General features: G+C 48.1%; 1 protein-coding gene across 1 annotated transcript in view; it reads right to left on the bottom strand.

Annotated features, from left to right (window-relative positions):
- The window catches only part of LOC311600403 (solute carrier family 23 member 1-like), a 53,313-nt gene that overhangs the window by 7,807 nt on the left and 24,087 nt on the right, over positions 1-21,419 (bottom strand). Inside the window, exons 4-8 of the mRNA XM_084787036.1 lie at positions 10,878-11,037; positions 5,779-5,960; positions 4,760-4,880; positions 3,877-4,033; positions 2,616-2,869 (exon numbers count right to left, since the gene is read on the bottom strand). Coding sequence (XP_084643162.1) covers positions 2,616-2,869; positions 3,877-4,033; positions 4,760-4,880; positions 5,779-5,960; positions 10,878-11,037 — 874 coding nt within the window. The remainder of the gene's footprint in view (positions 1-2,615; positions 2,870-3,876; positions 4,034-4,759; positions 4,881-5,778; positions 5,961-10,877; positions 11,038-21,419) is intronic.

Genomic DNA, 21,419 nt, shown 5'->3' with positions numbered 1-21,419 from the left:
ACACAAACACACACAGAAACATACACAGACACACAAACACACACACAGACACACACACATAGATACACACACACAGAACAGACATACACATACACACAGACACACACACACAGACACACAGACACACACAGATACACACACACAGAACAGACATACACACAGACACACACAGACACACAAACACACACAGACACAGACACACACATACACACAAACACACACAGAAACATACACATACACACAAACAGACACACACACAGACACACACACACACACAGACACACACACACACACACAGAGACACACACACACAGAACAGACATACACACAGACATACACATACACACAAACACACACAGACACAGACACACACAGACAGACACACACATACACACAAACACACACAGAAACATACACAGACACACAAACACACACACACAGACACACACATAGATACACACACACAGAACAGACATACACATACACACAAACACACACACACAGATACACACACACAGATACACACACACAGAACAGACATACACACAGACATACACAAACACACACAGACACAGACACACACACACAGACACACAAACACACACAGAAACATACACATACACACAAACACACACACACAGACACATACACAGACACACACATACAAACACACACAGACGGAAACACACACACATACACACAAACACACACACACACACACAGAGACACACAGAACAGACATACACACAGACATACACAGACACACAAACACACACACACAGACACACAAACACACACACAGACACACACAAACACAGACATACACAAACACACACAGAGACACATACACAAACACAAACACACACAGGAACGAACGAAACCATTGTTGCAATGCCCGAAAAGGCCACAGGAGGGAGTGTGAGCCCATTAAAGCAAATGGTCTTTGCCCCGTCCACTCTCAGGGTTAATACAACCTCCTACTTGATTCTTAGCTTGCCTTGTACCTGTCCGTCTTTATTTCCTGCTTTTTCATCTCCCCTAAAAGGCCTCAGCTTAGAAACTATGCCCGCCAAATTTTGTTTTATTTATGAAATCTAAGTTTCTGTTCTCCACAGGATTGTTTCCTTTAACGGGAAGAAAACTGCTATTTCAAGGGTATCCAGCCCGCTGACTCTGACCGCCTTGGGAGAAGACCGAAGGCTCCAGGGTTGAGAGCAGCTGTGGAGGTGACTAGGGCTGAGGATTTGGTTGTGGATTTCAGCTCCAGCGGTAGCACAGGCCACTCGGGGTTCAGGGGTGCAAGGCCTCCAGGCTGCACACTGGGACCACGGAGGGAGGCATAAGACAAAGCAAGTTGGGACAGTGGCAGAGAGAGAACATTATAGTTTCCCACAGTGGGCAGAGCTCGTGTTGGGAACCTCTGCTAAGGTACGCTGAGATGTGGAGGGCAACACACGCCATTCTTTCAACATCCTGAGGACTCCTCCCTGGCATCCCTAGTAGGAAAGCAGAGGTGGGGGGTGGCGGCGAGGGGGGAAGAGGGGGAGGGTCGATGTTGAAGAGATGTTAAGTCAGAACTGGGCTCTAGAAACCAGACAGCCAAGTCATGGGTGGAGGAGAGAAGAGCAAGGTCCAGGTAAGAGAGACTGAGACCGTGAGGCCACACTGTGCAGGGGACAGTGACTCGGTGACACCAGGCAGGGAGCAAGGAGGACAGGCAGCGTCCCTGTAGAGAAAGTAGATGCCAGGACCAGCGAGAAGTTAAAAGACGACATGGGTGGCAAGGCAGGTTTGCTAAGGCAAGCGCTGCCGCAGGAGAATGGAGTGTGTGTGTGCTTCCGTGGCCTTTGAGAGAGTCAGGAGCCCTGGGGGCCTAAGGTGGGTCTAGCTAGGGGCAGCTGAATATTTAGGGCTGGGCTAAAGACCCACCATAACCAAAGAAGAACAAGCATTGACCTCAAGATCCTGACCCCTGCAGAGCTAGCCGTGTCCTGAGTCCCTAGGCCAGTGGTTGTCAGCCTTCCTAACACTGCAACTCGTTAATACAGTTCCTCACGTTGTGGTGACCCCCACCCCCACCCCAACCATAAAATTATTTCATTGTCACTTCATAACTGTAAATTTGCTATTGCTATGAACAGTAATGTGTATATCTGATATGCCGGATATGTGGTATGCCAGCCCAAAAGGGTTATGACTCAGGTTGAGAATCACTGTTTTAGGCCATGAGTATGCAAAGAGACTTTGCAGAGATGCCTGAGCTGGGCATGATGAGTCAGGCACAATCTCCTGCATCGCACTGGTGGTCCAGCAGAACTTCACATGTGTTTGTAAGCAGACCACTTTCCACATCTGTCACTGGGGAGGACGGAAGAAGGGGCCACAGCCTAGGGACAGGGCAGCCTGTAGAAAAGGCACCCCCCCCCAGGAGTATTTCTCTGTCCACACCTCTGCTTGCGCTCCCTTCAATCCTCGTCTCATTTCTGACTGCCGGATCAGCAGGGTGACATTTGTCTAAAAGCCAGTCCCCGTGACCTCTCCAGCTACGAGAAACTACTTTGCAGAGACCCAGCCTCCCACACCGCCCCCACCAGAGCCTCCATCAGCAGCCTTACCCTGGTGATGCCCAGGGCCCCGACGTTCTCGCTGTAGGACGTGGTCCCATTTCCGGTGCCCCAGGCCCCTGCCATCAGGCAGCCAAGGCCCTCAATGCCAATGCCTCGGTTGATGGCATGCTTCGGAGGAGGCGGGGCCCCAACCAGCCGAGCGCAGGCGTGGTAATCGCCCACCGACTCTACCATGGAGGAGATCACTCCAGCGATGATTCCGAAGACGCCAGCCAGGCTGATCGTGGGAAGGCCCCACTGTCCTGTGGAGGTAACGCAAGGAGAATGGCTGGGCGGAGAATTCTGCTAGACCCTAAGGCTTTTTTTTCCCCAGACCGGTCTCCTGAAGCCTTTCAAGCCTGGGAAGTCTGGAGGCTTGGGCAGCTCGGGCCCTGCCCTCCTACCTGGAAACCGAGATCATCAGGCACAAGACGGTAGAAGTAGAGGCTCCTTCAAAGCAAGCCTCGGAGCTGTTGGAAGCTAGAAGTCTCTCCTAGAAAGACATCTTTATATCCACAAACCAGACAGGCCCATCCTTCAGCTCTGGTTATTTTCATATACTTCATGGTGAGACCAGAAGTGGCCTAAAGGAAGCTATGGTCTCCCCCAAAATATTCTACCTCAGCCCTAAGTCTCCTTCAGGTGAGCTCCCCTAAACCTATCAGAAGACCCACAGATCTTCCTGGGAGTCAAGGTCTCTCTCTCATCTTCCCAATTCCCCAAGGCCAAGGGGTTCCGGGCACCATGGAGTAGGGTTAGGGTCTTAGGCTGGCTCTGAGGAAGCTCTTGGAATAAGGACTTTTGTCCTACTGTTGCCAGGGGCTTTTTAGACAGCCTGGGCTTAGTGGGTAACGTGTACAATCCCAGCTTCTCAGGAGGCTGAGGCAGGAGGATCACACGTTCAAGGGTTGCCTGGACTGCTAAGTGAACTCAAGGTCAGCTTGAGGAGCTTAGCAGTACTTTGCCTTAAAATAAAAAGTAAAACAAGGCTGTATCTCAGAGATCTGGTAGCTGTGGAGCGAACACGGATCCCCACTATCTCTCTCTCACACACACACACACACACACACACACACACACACACACACACACACACACCTTAGAACGACCTGGAATCTCCCTCCTCTCCCTCTTCTCTTAGGATCAGATACGGTCTCTCTGGGGCCCATCTCCCCTAACCTTTTTCTGCCCGCCACCCAGTGCCCCGAACCCCACAGACAGTTCCAGGAAACACGCATCCCAAACAGTTAGGACACCCATTTCTCCTCACCTGGGTAAGGGAAGCGAAACCAGGGGGCCTGGCTCAGTACACTGCCTTTGGTGTCCGTTCGGGCCATGTATCCGTACGCCGTGGGGGACTCAGGGAGGGTGTTGGTGACAGTGAGCACAAAGCAGAAGAGCCATGAGATGCACAGGGCCAGCAGCACCTGCCAAAAGGAGCTGCCCTTCACACTCTGCCTGCCCCACCCCTCCGTGTGTGTGTGTGTGTGTGTGTGTGTGTGCGTGTGTGTGTGTGTGTGTGTGTGTAGGGGTGGGGGTGGGGGTGGGGGTGGCGCTCTGATGTGACCCTGCTGCCGAGAATGGGAATTTGCCGATAAATTAACACAATAAGGGAACAGACTGGAAACAGAGGCAGAAAGTTCACTGTGGAAAGAGACCCTTGGGCAGAGCCTGCGACAGCGACAACAGGCTCACAGCCTGGCTCTCACACTGTGTCCTTATCTTCATCTGTGCCCAGAACACCTGGCGGGTTCTCCCATTGGGAGAGCACTGTGCAAAAAGAAGTTGTTCCTTCTAGGACTCAGAAAGAAACATGTGGGAACACCTTTTCCAGAGGAAGCCCTGGAGAAGGAGGTGCCCATGAGTTATTCGAGGTGAAGCTGCCATTCCCAGGACTTGGCTATGAGGACAGCTGTAGAGCTAAGGCTGTCTGCCCCCCACAGTGCTCAGAGTAGGGACCTGAGATGCTATGCCACCTGTGTGTGCGACACACACAGATGACACACACACACATAGAACACACACACGTGCACACACACACACACACCCCTTCCAAAACCCCTGGTTTTGGAGCTAGCCAGGCACAGGGAGGTTGCCCTACAAGCTCCAGTAAGCTACCCGAGAGGGACAGGAGGGTGGAGGGTGGTTCTTACAGGGAAGACCTGAAACAGGTTGAACTTGGAGATGTGACACTTCTTCTGCCCTCCACAAACAGGCACGGGAACCATGACGTTCTTGAGGTACTGAGAGAACAGGACAATGAGGAAGATGGTCCTGAAAGAGAAACAGGTGACCACGCCTACTTGGCTGGCTGGGTTCCTCACGGTGGTGGGGACTAGGTCCCCTGTGTGCTAGGAATGGGCCAGGGAGCTGAGCCATCGTATCAGTGGTATCAGTGCTTTGCCGAGTCCCCATGGAAAGAAACCACAGGCAAAAGTCCTGCCATCCCTGAAGCGGGCTTGAGCCGCATGAGGAGATTCTGCTGGCTGAAGGAAAATAGCGGCCTAAGAGACTCCCATCTGGGAATCTGAGAGAAACGAGGCACTGGTAGCAGGGTCAAGCCAGCCATTAGAGCCACTGGGGCCGGAGTCAGCGATGTCTTCCTGACAGTTCTACACCCCTGACGCCCCTCACATCTCCCCTCAGACCACAAGGGGCAGGGTGAACGGGACTACACCCCTAAGCTTACTGTGAATGCTGGAGGCGTCATCTCCCCTGAAGTTTCCTTGAGCCTCCTTGGCTGTCATCACATCGCAGACACCCCAGCCCCGTGTACATACAGCGCCATTTGACTCACACTGTCTCCCAGATTCACAGGTTCTCAGACCTCAGTCTTCTCTCACAGACTACAACACCCTGGCAAGCTGGGGCCTTTGTACCATTCTCGGCTCAGTGAAACCCTAGCTGGCAAGGGACCAGTAGAGTCAAGCTTTTATAAACACCACACTACTGTGATAAACTGGTTGTCTGTGCGAATCAATAAGATTAGAACATCAAACAGTAATAATAGATTTCAAGTATCAACTTGATTCTTTTTAAGGTATAATAATCCCCATGGAAGTATTTATAAGCCACGAGGGTTTGCCAATATCCTGAATTCCCTGATGTATTTAGCAGCTAATCCTCCACCAAACAGGACTGAGAAAGCCTGCCTTTCCCAGAGGATACTTACAGGGCAGAAATCCCCCAGTGGATCCCAGCGTCATTGCCAGCAGAGTCGAAGAGAGGCAGAGCCACCAGAGAAATGGTTGGAGCGATGGTCAAGGGGCCGATGAAACGCATGAGAAAGCCAATGAGACCGGAGAAGCCCACCAGGATCTGGACACAGGAAGCTACCATGACGGCGCCCTGCAACTGAAGGAGACACGTGGGCCTCAGCAGGGGCCAGGCCGTCCTGCAATGCACAGCGTGATTACACCTAGGGAGTGCTTTCCCAGGCTGTGCAGAGGCAAAGGAACTCTGATCTCGCTGTTCCACTTAACTGCCGCCTTCCGGGAAACAGGCTTCACAGTGGTACATGGGGCGGCAATGTCGAGGAAGACCCTACACGAGGGCAGCGGGGTATCTTGCTTCTCTGGCTTTCTGCTCTTTCACTTTCTGCAGCAAGTGGTCGGAAACCTTTCCCATCAACGGCCAGTTGGAATAGTTTAGGCACACGCTACCACTTGGGCAGTGTTGCAGTGTTCGCAGGCAAGATGAGACCAAATAAGCCAGCCGGGTTTCATGAGAACTTAATTTCCAGGCAATGAAATAGGAATTTCACATAATTATTTTTTGCTTTTCAAGACAGGGTTTCTCTGAGTAGCCCTGGTTCTCCTGGACTCTCTTTGCAGCCCTTGCCTGTCTTGGAACTCACTCTGTAGACCAGGCTGGCCTCAAACTCATACACTCTGTAGACCAGGCTGGCCTCAAACTCATAGAGATCTATCTGCCTCTGTCTCCCAAGTGCTGGGATTGAAAGCGTGCACCACCACGCCTGGCTTCCCGTATAATTTTGATGTGTCAAGGTATGTTATTCTTCCTTCTGTGTTTCTGAAAATGACCGCTTGAAGTGTAATGTCACTCTTAGCCTGTGGTCTATTGAGGAACAGTTAACAGGCCAGGTCTGCGTTGTATATGTCCTGAACTATTGGGTGCAGTGAGTATGTTTCCCCTCTTTGCTTTGATGGTGTGGATGGTAACTCTTCCATTTTAAAATCTTTTCTTTTGAGACAGGGTCTCACGATGGCCAAGCTAATCCTGAATTCACTGTGTAGCTAACGATGTCTCTGAACTTGGGATTCTCCTGCCCTCATCTCCAGAGTGCTGGCATCACATCTGATCTATGCGCTGCTGAGGGTCACAGCCATGCTGAGGCTACACGCATGTGAGGCGGACACTCTACCAACTGGGATGCCCTATTTTTATAGAGCCATTGTTAACTTTTTCAAATATGAATACATTGCGACTATGTCTTGGAAGAGAAAATACCCTATAGGCTCATGTGCTTGAACACCTGGTTGCCAGCTGATGGTGCTATTTGGGAGGCCATGCAACCTTTGGGATGTGAGACTTTTGGGGCTACAGTGGGGAGGGGAGAGCCATTAAAGCTCAGTCTTGGTTTCTCTCTCTCTCCTCTCTCTCTCTCTCTCTCTCTCTCTCTCTCTCTCTCTCTCTCTCTCTCTCTCTCCCCTCCTCCTCCCCCTCCCCCTCCCTCCTGATCCCTCAAGCAGTAAGCAAGTCACACTACAGGTTCCTACTACCAAAGCCTGTGCACACTTTCCCCACATGATAGGCTGTGTCCCCTAAACTGTGAGCCAAGGGAAACCCTCTCTCTTAACTTGCTTCTCTTAGGTGTGTTGTCACAGCAACGAGAGAAGTAACTAAGCTTATTTAAGAGACCCCATGAATAACAGGTTGTATGGACTTGTGCCAAATCGTCTGACTCTTAAAAACTCCATCATCTGCTTTCTACACTATTTCATCAAATATCTGCTTGCTCATTTTCTACACTCTTTTGTCTTTAATATAGATTGTAGCCTATCTCCCTGTGGCTGATACTAATTTATTTATCTACTTCTATGGATTAAATTGTGCCTCTCCAAAATTCATACATTGATGCCCCAATTGCATTATGATAGTGGTTGAAAATGGGAGCTTTGGAGGGTCACTGGGTAATGGGGCCAAGAGGAGGAAGCCTCTATAGCAATGTTAACATGTTTTTAAGAAAACGAGGCCATCTTCCCTGCTGGTTACCTTTAACAGTGTGGGAACGAGCTGGGCGGGTTGCTAGGGAGAATCAGTGGACTCACCCAGCGGCAGACAACACTGTGCCACAATACCAACATTTTCTGTGATGTGAGCCTGTTAGTGATACAGGCATGACTGCTGTGGGGTACCAGCCACTCTCTGCTTGGATCTGAAAGACCATTCATGCGTGGTACTGCACATCTGGTAAAAGCCATGGCGGGAGGTCATAGACCCTGAGGGGAGTGACTGCTGCTGTGCTAGATGGACACGTTATCAAACTGTCTAATAGATGCCTGTGTTCACAGCCACAGATTTCTGTACCTGGGGAAAGAATGATGACTTTTTTTTTTCTCAGTGCTTTGAAAGTTTGGCATTATCTTATAGGCCCTGGTATTGCTAGTAAAAAGCATGCTAAGGATCTGTTTCCTATTCTTTTGTAGGTCATATTTTAAATGTCATATTATTTGTACATATGTGTATGCATGTAGCAGAGGTTAATATCAGTGTCTTCCTAAATTCTATCCCACCTCACTTCCCTCTCTCTCTCTCTTCCTCCTCTCTCACCCACCCCCTTCTTTTTCCAGGATCTCACTATGTAGTCCAGGCTAGCCTCTGCTTCCCAGGTGAAGGCATGCATCACCACATCCAGCGCCTCCTTACTGTTTGGAAGAAGGCTTCTTACGGAACCTGGAGCTCTCTGATTGGCTGGCAAGACTGACCAGTAATCCCAGATCCTTCTCGCTCCTCCTCCCAGGCGCATGCTGCCATGCCCAGCTTTTTTATGTGGGTGTTAGGGATCCAAACTCAGGTCCTCATGTTTGTGTTTTACCCACTGAGCCACCGAGCCACTGAACTGCCTTCCAGTCCTGCTTTACTTTCCTGCTGCTCTCAATACCCTTTGCATTTGGTGTTTCATCACCAGTCTAGCTGTGGGCTGATGTGTGGCTATTCCACTTAGGACTTCCTATGCTCTTCTTTGGTCTGTGTATTTACCAGCTCTAAACTATTCATCTTTCCCTCTCTTTAATATTGCTGCCTCTCTGTTTTCTCCAACATGAGATCCTGGTAGATGCATGTTGGGTTTTCTGTTTAGCCCACATTTCATACCCTCAGTTTCAAGTTTTCCACCGTCTATCACTCCTAGCCACATTCTTGAGTATTCCCCTAGCTGACCTCTCACCTGTTCATCTCCTTTTGGCTCTGTCTAAATCCTGTTTAACCACCAGGTTCACTCTAAAACAGCATTTGAGAACACCATTTTATGCATTGGCAATGCGAGAAGTGGGGCTCCAACTGCCATGACACTAGAAGATAAAGTTATTATTGGTCACCTCTCCTAAGTCTTTTACCTTTTTTCCTCTCCTTTCTACAACTATTTCTTTTTTTTTTTTATTCATTCACTCACATTACATCTCAATGGTTATCCCGTCCCTTATATCCTCCCATTCCTCCCTCCTTCCCACTTTCACCCTATTCCACTCCCCTATGACTGTGACTGAGGGGAACTCCTCCTCCTGTATATGCTCATAGGGTATCAAGTCTCTTCTTGGTAGCCTACTATCCTTCCTCTGAGTGCCACTGGGCCTCCCTATCAAGGGGATGTGGTCAAATATGGGGCACCAGAGTTCATGTGAAAGTCAGTCCCCACTCTCCACTCAACTATGGAGAACGTCCTGACCATTGGCTAGATCTGGGTAGGGGTTCAATGTTTACTGCATGTATTGTCCTTGGTTGGTGCCTTCTACAACTATTTTTCTAAAAACAGAATCTCTGTTCACTTTTCTTGGGCAGTTCCTTCAGCCTCAGTGTGTCTGCTGTCCTGTGGCTGCTCTCACCTGTGACTGCTGACCACTTGCAGCAGCTTCAGGACCTGAGATGGATGTAAGGCAGCAAACACAGACACAGGGGTGGGGGTGGGGGTCCCATTCCATCCCAAGAGTAAACTAAACAGCCCAGCGCTGAACAATTGATGCCAAGAGGTTGGTGTGAAAGGCTCTCTCTGTCACGCAATGCTGTGGGAAAGCTTGGCTGGCAGAAAGAGCTAATGGTGTAGCTCAGACAGGGCTGGCTTTGTGGCTTGTTGTGCTGAGATTCTTCAGGACAGTGTTAGGGAAATGAAAGTGACAGGCCACCCTAGGCCACTGAAACCCAGCCCTAGACCCTGTGTTGTCCAGTAGGAGTCTGCACTTTCTGTGACTGGCTAAGAAGGAAAATGTTCGAAATTGTGAGCACCACCTATGGCTTCTGCCTCATATTATTTGCTCAAGCAACCTTTTTGGAATAGAAAAATCATTCTTAGTCCATGGCAATAAGAGAACGGGCCACAGAGGCTGGAGAGACGGCTCAGTTGTTAGAAGCACCCGCTTCTCTTACAGCAGACCCAGGTTTGTTTCCTAGCAACTATGTGGTGGCTAACAACCACCATGTTCCAGGAGATCTGAAGCCCTCTTCTGGCCTATGATGTACTGCATGCATGTGGTATGCATACATACAGGCAGGGAAACCACTGGAGCATGTAAGAATAAAAACTAAAACAAGCCATAGATGAGATTTTTGTCCAAGACCCATAGTTTGCTGACTTCTGCTTTAGGGCTCCCTGCGTGTCACCAATACACACACACACACACACACACACACACACACACACACACACACACACCAATGCTTTAAAGAAAATAGGAATGTCACTTGCACAGTGCCTCCATGGAACCCTCAAAAGTGGTCCCAAGAAGACCCATCTATCCTCTGTTCCCACGCTCCCCATCCAGGCAGCTCCAAATCCTCTCCTGCCTCTCACGATGCTTTCTTTTCATTTTCTTACTGGAGTGTTTCTTGCTCTCCCTCCTAACGCATGCATATGCGCGTGCACACACACACAAACATGCACACGCACATACATGCACACATATCATTGGAATGCTGGCTTCTTGAGGAACCAGACCCTTGTCTGTGCCAATGGAGTAAGTGAAACATCTTCCTACAGGGAGTTGGATGATACATGTTGAGCAAGCGTATCAACTCTGTAGCCGGCTCTCCCGTTACCTCTCGGATCCTCTTCTGCCACTCCTCAGTGAATTCAGGAGAGCTGGTGTTCACCTGGCTGGCATTGAGAGTCCACTCTGGGCATTTCCAGGCAGGAAGGGAGAGCATGGCCAGCGAGGGTGCCACGAAAGCAAAGGTCCCTCCTTGGAGAATGGGCAGCCTGAAGGAAGGCAAAGATGTGGTTACCACCAAGATCCTCCCACACCGGCCTGCTGCAAGCTCCAAAGGGCTTTCTAGTCCAATTCCTAGCACCGTGGCAATGCATGGTCCCTGCTCCTTCAGCTGTAGGGGACTCCTGCTGAGTTCCAAAGCGACACCATGAAGCCTGTGTCCCTTTGGACACTTCGCAGCAGTGGGAAGGGGAAAGACACCCAGACCCAGATACATTGTCAGGAGGAGGGATTCGGGACCTGAAGAACTGTGTGATGCCAGCGTGCAACTTGGAGAACACAGTAGGCACTAATCTCCACCCCAGGCCCAGAGCGTCCTTCCCCGGCCCCAGCACAGTGCCCACCACACAGTTCTCCGTCTCAGATCCCCAACAAGCTATTTCCACGCTGTTGAGAGTTGTACAGCCTCAAATCTGAGATGCTGGCCTCCTTTATACTCCTATGAACCAAGGGCAATCGCAGGCCTCTGCCCTCAGTGTCCTTATCACAACGGGCCTGAGGGCCATTCTCACATGCGTCACCTCCGGACCCTTCTGACTCCTGGGAATCTTGTCCCTCTAGCCTCTGTGGCAGCTTGCAGTGCTAACCCAGACCACACAGAAGCCCATGCAGTAAGCCCCCCTCAGCACCTTGGTCTCACCTACCTCCTCCTCATCATCCCTGGACATTAAAATGTGGGGGTATAGAGTTCTCTGCCATCTTAAATGCAGTTGTCACTGGAACCTACTGAATCTTGGTACTTTTGTGGGGGTGAGTACAGGTGTGGGTGATGCATAGGAACATGTCTGTCTACACGGAGGCCTGAGGACTATCCTGAGTGTGGTTCCTTAGACACTACTCAATTTTTTTTTTTTTTTTTTTAGCCACCCGTTCCTGTCTCCTCAAGCTGGGAATTACAAGTACCCCTCACCACAGCTGAGTTTCTGTTTGGTTGGTTGGTTGGTTGGTTGGTTAGTTGGTTGGTTGTTGGTTGGTTGGTTGGGATTTTTGTGGTGGTTGTTGGTTTTATTGGGGGGTTGTTGTTTCTCTTGTTTATGTGGGTTCTGGAAAGTAAAAAGACTCACTATTGATCTCCAAGTTCAGGCAAGGCCAACATGCTGTTAAAGTTTAGACCAAAAACCTCGCCATCAAGTTTCAAAATAAGATAGATCGCATGGTACAGACAGGGCTGGAACACACGATGGTGCTGTGTTAATACATGTACATGAATGTCGGTGTATAACTGTCATCCCTTTAGAATCCTAAAGCTTAGCATCTGGACAGAAAGGGCAAAGACGTACATTGTTGTGTGGAGGGTAAGCGTAGGGTACGTGACACAAGACACGGAACTCACAGTTCAGTGTTCAGCCGGAACCCCGCATAGCTGACTCACTGAGGACTTGCCATGTGGCAGGCATTAGGTGCTGGGATCAGAGCTATGATGGAGAGGCAGCACCCACTTGTACAGTCATCCACCCTTACCCCTGGTTTTGTTTTCCACGGCTTCAGTTACATATGGTCAAGTGACCTCAAAGAGATCACTTGCATGGTAAGGCAGCATAATTATTATCAGTGTTCTACTTTATTACTGGCTGTAATGCTAATTGCCTACTGTGCTATTTATAAGTCAAGCTCTGTCACTGGCACACATGGATAGAAAAGAACAGAGCATCACAGAGTTCAGTATTAAGTGCAGCTCTGAGTGGCCAGTGGGGTTTGGTGACTCATCCCTTCAGATAAAGAGGAGCCAGCTCTACTCTTGCTGCCCTGGCCCCACCGAGTGACCATTCACAAGAACTGGCCCTGTCTGGTCCCTATAAACACTGATTACACTTCCAAACAAACGATCCACCATAGGAGCGGGTCCCTGGGTCCTGGCCATTGCATTATCACCGGAGCCCAGGAGGACAGAGTTCCCTCCTGCAACGAAACTGCCACCACTTAAAGCTTGCAGACGCTTAAAAAATTTCATTTTATAGGTATGTAATAAAACTTTCAGAAATATCCACTGGAATTACATTAAGCCATCAAAGGTGTGCATTTGTTTGTGTAATTTTATGGCCATTTTTACTATTTATAAACTCATTGTACAATTTCAATATTGCCAAAATCTAATTCTAACAATTCTTGCCTAAGGCTGGTAAATTTATCTTTAAAAAAAAATTTGTTTGTGCATATGCACACGTGTGTGTGGTGGTGAGGCCATGACCAACAGAAATCAATTCTCTTCTTCTACCATGTGGGTCTTGGGGATCAAACCCAGGTCACGAGGCTTGGTTCGCAAGCGCTTTTACCCACTGAGCCATTTTTATTCTGGCCCTCGATTTCATTTTTTAAAAAAGTATTTTCTAGGCTGGAAAGATACCTCAGCAGCTGTGGGCACCTGCTTCTTATCCAGAGGACCCAAATTTAGTCCCCACACCCACGTAGGGCAGTTCTCACTGCCTACAGCTTCCATCTATGTTGGCGCCAGTGGCGTGTTAGTGGGCCAACTCCTGATGTGTTTCTCCGTGCCTGTGGTGCCACGACGCGCATTAGGCAGATGGCCTCACTTTTATGGAGGAATGTTGATTCCTGTAGAAACCTATCTTTCTACTGTCGTGGTGGGATCGACTTCAGGGCTCTACACCTCGGTCTTCATTTTGTTCTCGCTCTGTTAGCTTTGACTGAGTGGACATGCACTCAGTGTCCCTGACATATATATTAATTTTGTGCTTGTTTATGGTTCGTCTTGTTCTAAGCCGGGGTCAGGGGGCATGCCAACATGGGAGGGCACAGCAAGGACTTACCACAGTATCTTCAGTCCCATTCTCCACTCCATCTTTTCTACCTCCAATTCATATAAACATCACAGGACGAGTGGTCCGACCTCAGATGGGTGGGTCTGTACCAGTCTCCACTGTTATTGTTATAACTCTCCATGGAAAACACAGGCCGACTTGATCTGTCCACTCTATCTTTCCTCCACTACATGTGCGTGCAGTGAATGATATGCATACATGTTTTTGAAGGTGCATGCACATATGTATGTATACATGCACCCTCTGTGGGTGCTGCATACACGTGGAACATGGACATACATGTAGGGGAAATAAAATAAATATTTTAAAGAATGGAGAATCCTTAAGATCTTGTTTTCCTCACCTAAATATGAATAAAAAGTTCTCTCTATAACAGATAGTGGAGACAACCTGAGGCTTAGCCTCTAAGCCTCAAAGGGGTAAGTTAACTATATTAACATATTAATTATTAACTAAATTAACACATGTTCTGATCTTTGGTGGAGAAAAATCCCTCTCCTCTGGGTTGGCCAAACTATAAATAAATTAAATATCCCCTATTAATTTCTATTCCCTAGTTCCTTTGGAATACAGAGAGCTGGGGTCGTGGTCTGTAAGCCTAAGTGCCCAGTCCCATGACACAGTGCCCATCATGACAGAAACATGAACACAAGTGTGAGTCCGTCCCCAGTGGCTCCTCATTCCAACCTCAAACTCACTATGTAGCTGAGGATGACCTTGAACTACTGATCCCTCCTGCCTCTACTTAAGTGTTGGGGTTACAAATATGCACCTCAGGACTGAAGGTAGGGTCCCCAGAATGCTATACAAGTGCCATAGCCTCTGTAACTTCCTAAGCAAAGCCACCCATGTCTTGCCTTTGCTGTCACATCCCTTAAACTACAACAGTATTATGCTCGCTGCGCTGCCTCAGTTGTTTATTCATATATTTGATTCCTCTAAAAATGTGTATGTACGTGTGCCTGTGTAAGGAGATATACACACACACACACACACACACACACACACACACACACACACACACACACGAGTGCAGCACCCATGGAGGCCAGAAAGGTGCATTGGCTGTCCTAACTAGTTACAGTTGTTACTAACATGCTGGGAACTGAACTCAGCGCCTCTGCAAGAACAGCAGTCATGTTTAATTACTGAGTCGGCTCTCCAGCTCTGGATTTCTTTTTTGAGAGCCTCATTTCCTTGAGAGGAAGAATCGTAAATAAGTTCCAGCACTAACTGATCGCAGACAGTCATGAGGCAAAAGGATAAAACCAACTAGTTACAGTGAGTCCAGGATAGCCAAGGCTACGCAAAGAAACCCTGTCTCGAAAAAAACAACAATAACAAACAAAAAACTAGTTACAGCCATTTCAGGAGTCCCCTGAGGAAGCTATAGCTACAGGAGAAAACTGACAGCAATGGAGACCCAGGAGTTCCTTGACCTCCAACAAGTCTTTATCTTAGAAGTTAGATCTAGGCAGCATGGCGGGGCACGCCTGTAATCCCAGCACTTGAGAGGCAGAGGCAGGCGAATCTCTGTGAGTCAGAGGCCAGCCTGGTCTATAAAGTGAGTCCAGGACAGCCAAGGCTGCACAGAGAAAAGGAGAAGGAAGAGGAGGAGGAGGAGGAGGAGGAGGAGAAGGAGGAGAAAAAGAAAGAAAGGAAGGAAGAACGAAAGATCCCCCAAGATGGAAGGTCTGAGGCGGGCGTGGTTGCGCACGCCTTTAATCCCAGTACTTGGGAGGCAGAGGCAGGCGGATCGCTGTGAGTTCAAGGCCAGCCTGGTCTACAAAGTGAGTCCAGGACAGCCAAGGCTACACAGAGAGACCCTGTCTGGAAAAAACAAAAACAAAAACAAACAAACAAAAAAGGAAGGTCTGTGAACATTGTCCCCCACTTCCCAACTGTTTACTTCTGTGGAAGCTAATATGACTTAGTGCATAGGCTAAAAGTTGGTACTGTCCCTAATTTAATTTGTTTCATCCTTAGCCTCAATCTGATGGCAGGAGAGGAGGCCTCTGGGAAGGAACTAAGTTTAAATGAAGTTATGCAATGAGGCCCCCAAGAGAAGATTGGTATCTGTATGAGGAAAAGAAACAAGATGAGAGCTTTTTCTACCCTGTGGGGACCCAGCACAAAGACTGCCACCTGGAAGCCAGAAAATGGTTCTCACCAGAGCTGAACCATGCATACACCCCGATCTCAGACATCCAAAGCAGAACTATGAGAAAAACACAGCTCTGTTGGGTGAACAGAAGTGTCCAGGAGGCAAAAAAAAAAAAAAAAAAAAAAAAAAAAAATGGCACACAGGGGTAAAAATTCTATCATGATGACTGATTGGCTGGTTAGAATTTCCTGGTGGTTGCGGCTGGGGAGATGGCTCTGGCTGCCCAGAATTGAAGGCCTGATCCCTCACAGAAGTGACCCCACGGTGCTGTCCTCTGATGCTTACACATATTGCCCGGTCAACAACAACAACAATAAAACAATGAAAAAACCAGCACCTTCCTGAGGTGGAGAGCGGATGGGCAGCACTGTGCTCTGACAGACATGGTCTGTCTTAAGATCACCAAGTAGCCCTTCAGTGCTCCCCTCTGCCTCTCCCACGACATCCTTGTGACTGTCAGGTAAAACTTCAGGGACTGTATTAATTTATCCCAGTGCCAGTTGTCACCGATCCAAAAGCCAAAAAATGTCATCAAACAGGCTCAGGAGCCTACAGCAGAGATGCCCTCATCTTTCTGCACCTGACTACACGGTGTCTCCACCGGTGCTTTTGAAAACACCTTGATTTAGTTCAAGGCCAGCCTGGTCTACAAAGCGAGTCCAGGATAGTCAAAGCTACACAGAGAAACCCTATCTCGAAAAACCAAAAGAAGCAGGAGGAGGAGGAGGAGGAGGAGGAGGAGGAGGAGGAGGAGGAGGAGGAGGAGGAGAAGAAGAAGAAGAAGAAGAAGAAGAAGAAGAAGAAGAAGAAGAAGAAGAAGAAGGAAACACCTTGCCTTATAACTGTCTTCTGTTGTGTAACGAGAAAAACTACATGAAACCACTTCCACATTAAAGGGTTATTCTGAGCAGTCCAAATCCACATTCCTGGGCAACGGGTGACTGACCGGTTGGCTCCAGAACAGATTCTCTGACTCCCTTTAAGGTCTACACTGGCAGGGGTTTAATCACTCAGTCTATGGTGCTTTCCTGTGGCAGCCGGAGCAGACCACGACACCTCCCAACCCAGACCCAACGGGAAACAACTGAGCCACTTCAGCTCTTGCTACTTGAAGGGACTCCAGGCATCCTGAGCGTGGCAAGCAGGGCTCTGGCAGGCCGCGCCCTTCTCCCCTTCCCTCTGCCTTCCTAAAAACCACCAGATTCCATTCCTAAAGCTAGGCCCCAAGCTCTGTTCTTCTATTCCCGGCCACTTGCTTCTCCTGAGGCTGATGACCAAGGGCCTGCTATCAAAGTATTGATGTCCAGCAAATCAGAAGCCCCCTTTGGTTCACCTTATTAACATGCCCGATTAAAAGTAAGCACCTCATCCTAACGTGGGGTTTCCCCTTTCATCTTACTGCCATTTTAATATGTGCCACGTCCACCTCCTTTCTATCTGGAGGCAGCCAGTCCTCTGTTATTGCCCCCCTTTACTGGGCAAACACCCCTTCCTCCTTTTCCTTGCTCCCTTCCCCTTCTCCCTCACCCTCTATGACCTGTTCTTTGTCTCTTATCTCTGCCCTTTGTCTCTCTGGGGCAAATAAATCGCCGTTGTGCTGAGAACTTGGTCTTGGAGGTCCCCCAATACCAGTCCCTTTCAGTACCTGTTTGCTTTTCTATACAATAGGACTAACACGTATCCTTGCTTCCGGCAGTGTAGGGGAAGTTATGTGTTCATAGATCATACAGCACATGCACACGTATCATCATGACTGTTATTTTTACATGGAAGAGGAACAAATCAGGTCATGGGCTGGGCCAGGGCCTGGCCCTGGTGTTCAGACTGCAGCCCCACTTCACCTGCAGGGACTCACACAGTAGGCCCAGCGCTTCCTCCTTCCTCACATCCGTCCCGGTGGTTTCTCCTTGTTTCCATCCCAGAGAGGGGAGGTGTTAGGAAACAAAGTACAAGTAAGTATTGGTGATGACAGAAAGGGCAGGCTCTGCCCATCTCAAAGTAGCTGGCAAAGCCTGAGAGGAGACAGGAGAGAGCTGAGGTGCCGGAGGGGCTAGGCTGCTCTTGAAGTAACCTAGAGAGTGACTAAATGTGTCAAAGACGTCTCTTCCATATTTTGTTGGTACCCACAAGGAATGCAGAAAAATACAAACATGTTGGGCATCACAGTAGAGCAGAAAACAATGTTCAGGTGCAACTACAGCATTGGTAAGGACAGTCCCTGATCATCTGACATGTGTGTTATCCTCCAGACCAGAACGTCACGAGTGACCTCACCGTCCTAAGTCCAAGATACACTGCCATGATAAATTGACTAAGAGACCATGGTCGTCCCTCCCTCCCTCTGCCAGCCTCTCTTGATTTCCTATCATTAATATGCCTGTCATGTGCAGCTCTGTTAAAAACCTCCAGACCCTGAGGTTCTGACTTCCCAGCACCTCCCTGGGAGGAACCAAGAAGTTGTGATAAGACTCCAGATGATGCTGATGCAGCCGCCCAGGGTCCACCCCGTCTCTGTCTCGGAGCTGAGAGTCTCGGCTCATGAGATAAAAAGGGAAGGGGTCCTCTTGAGACTTTGAAGATTCTGGGCCACGCTCAGCCACTTGATAAGAAGTTTAAGTGGGTTGAGAAAATGAGAGTAGGAGAAGCTACCCATGATGAGGAACAGGAGCCAGCAAGATGGCACCTGTCGCCAAGCCTGATGACCTAAGTTATCCCCCCGGGACCCACATGGTGAGAGGAAATAACCGGCTCCTGCAAGTGGTCCTCTGACCCATGATGTGTGTTACAATCCTCCTCCCAACAATAAATAAATGTAACTTTTAAATATAAAAAAAATGAAGGGGATATTTTGTCAAATCACACTGTCCAAGGAACTATAAGCTCAGTAGCTTGTAGTTGTGACTTTACAGTAGAGTAAGAAATAAACAGAACTTGGGCTGGAAAGATGGCTCAGAGGTTAAGAGCACCATCTGTTCTTCAGAAGGCCCCGAGTTCAATTCCCAGCAACCACATGGTGGTTCACAACCACCTGTTATGTGATCTGGTGCCTTCTTGTGGTAGGCAGAATACTGTATAAATAATAAATAAATCTTTAAAAAGAAAGAAAGAAAGGAAGGAAGGAAGGAAGAAAAGAAAGAAAGAAAGAGAACAGAACAGAAGGTCACTGGTCCTAGGAGCTAGCAGAACACAAGCAAAGCATCCCAAACGCTCCAGGGACTGTTTCCAAAACTGAAAGTGAAAGTTTAAGTGGGAAGAAAAGCGACTGTTGATACCCAAGCGTCGCCAACAGGAGGAGCAAAGGGTCCTGGTGGATCTGCTCACTATGACTCAGTGAGTCCCGCCCAGTCAGTGGAAGGCAGACAGCAACCCAGCCTGACTCTGGCCTGTGCAGAATCTTACAGCAAGAAGAGAAAATTCCCTTGGTCTGAAGGCTTAGAGAGAAATTTTCCATATGAAACAAGTAAAAGAGTAGAGGTGCTCACAAAATATAGAAGAAGGCATACTTTTAAATGACTTTGGAACAGTCTTTTTGAAAATAAAACTCAGGGGTGAAGAGTGCCCTCTGCTCTTCCAGAGGTCCTGAGTTCAATTCCCAGCAGCCACGTGGTGACTCACAACCATCTATAATGAGATCTGATGTCCTCTTCTGCAGATAAAGCACGAATATACAACAAATAAATAAATCTTTAAAAAAATAAAAATAAAACTCTATTGGAAAACAAATGATGGTTTGCACAGATGAAGCATATGTATACAATATGTTCCTTAAAACAGAAATTCAACATTACAAAGCTGCCAGATTTCCAAAGTTAATCTATTGATGTAACACAAATGTTACCAAAAACCCAAGATGTTTTATTTTACTCAGTAAAATGCTTTGGAGATTAACTTGGAATTACAGATTGAATAACAAAATGCCCAACCCCCCACCCCCCAAAAAAAAGTCTGCAATAAAGTTATTAATTTTAAAATGTTGAGGTACAAGATGGAGAGATGGCTCAGTCCTTAAGACTGTTTGTTGTGTGCATATGGGATAGTCGTCTAGATTCTCGCAGGCATGTAAATAATTTGGATTGCCCCCCCCCACCTTTAACTCCTGTAGTGGGGGGAGCAGAGACAGAAAATTTGGTAAGACTTGCTGGTGCCTGCCTCCCTAGGTGAACTCACGTGATCTCCAGGTTCAATCTCCCTGCCTCCAAGGGACAAGGCAGATTCATAGAGGAGGCCACATGGCACCTCCCTCTGGCTTCTGGTGGAGTCAAGTGTGGTCAAGGAAACCCATGTGCATATACCACACAGACAGACAGACAGACAGACAGACACACACACACACACACACACACACACACATACACACACACACACGATTATTCAGTTTCTTCTGAAATTAAAGCCTTCTGTCTTGGAGGGAAACTTAAAAAAAAAATTGCAGGGAAGTGAAACATGAAATACTTCAAGACAATTCATTTAGACAGGAAGTACACAACTCAAAATAGCTTCAGGAAATCCCTGAAACTGACCAGATCCACTGGGACCCTGTTGGCTTAGTTTATTAACAATTAAACTTTATTATACAACCCAACTAGCATATACAAGAAGGAAAAAAAAAGGTTAAAGGGACAGAAGATTAAAACCTCCTGGAATCCGTTCGGCAGGACGGGTCCTTAGGTGTCTCAGTCCCACGAGCTGGTCCGGGCCTTTCCTCTCTCTCCGCGCCTTCTTCCTCTCTCCTCCTACCTCTTCCCAGTCATATGCAAAGGGCGGTCCCTTCTCCCTTCGAGGGTCAATTAGGAAAACAATAGCCACGGTGGGGTTCCTAGGTAGGCTTCCTGAATTCCAAGCCCAGGAAGGCTCCAAACAGTCTCTCACAAGGTATTCATGGTGTGCCCCAAGGGTAAAGCCCGTCAAGACTGCTTCCACCTGCGACAAAGCTTAATCTATCCTACACCTCACCCTTCTCTAAAAAATTAAGAACTATATACACATATATACATATATACATATATACATACTCATCAGGAATCAAGAACATAACAAAGTCCTTTTATACTTGTTATCCTAAGGGAAAGTATACCACTATCTTACCAAAGAGAGTCTTTTTCTTTCATGAGAAACTGTAATTATTAATCTACTAAAGCTTCTAGTAACACTGTGGCTATCTAGTCTTCAATCCCATCAGAGACCCAAGAAGGAAAATCTATCTAATAAAGGAAGTGCTGGCAGGCAACTTCCAAGTTGCAGAGTACAGAGAGAGCAGACTGCCTGGATAGTCACCGAATTTTCTCCTTCATTGGGGCAATCAGTCTTCAGCCTTTCGGCCCAAAACATCCAACGAACTGCTTTTTGAAGCAGGAAATCCGACGGTCTGGTCCATCTATTCTCTTTAAAGCTGGACAGTCATCTTTCCAGCATCATTGTTGATCGTTGC

Source organism: Acomys minous, assembly GCF_964271855.1.
Source record: "Acomys minous genome assembly, chromosome: 6".
Taxonomy (NCBI): Eukaryota; Metazoa; Chordata; class Mammalia; order Rodentia; family Muridae; genus Acomys; species Acomys minous.
This window is presented reverse-complemented; position numbering and strand designations above follow the sequence as displayed.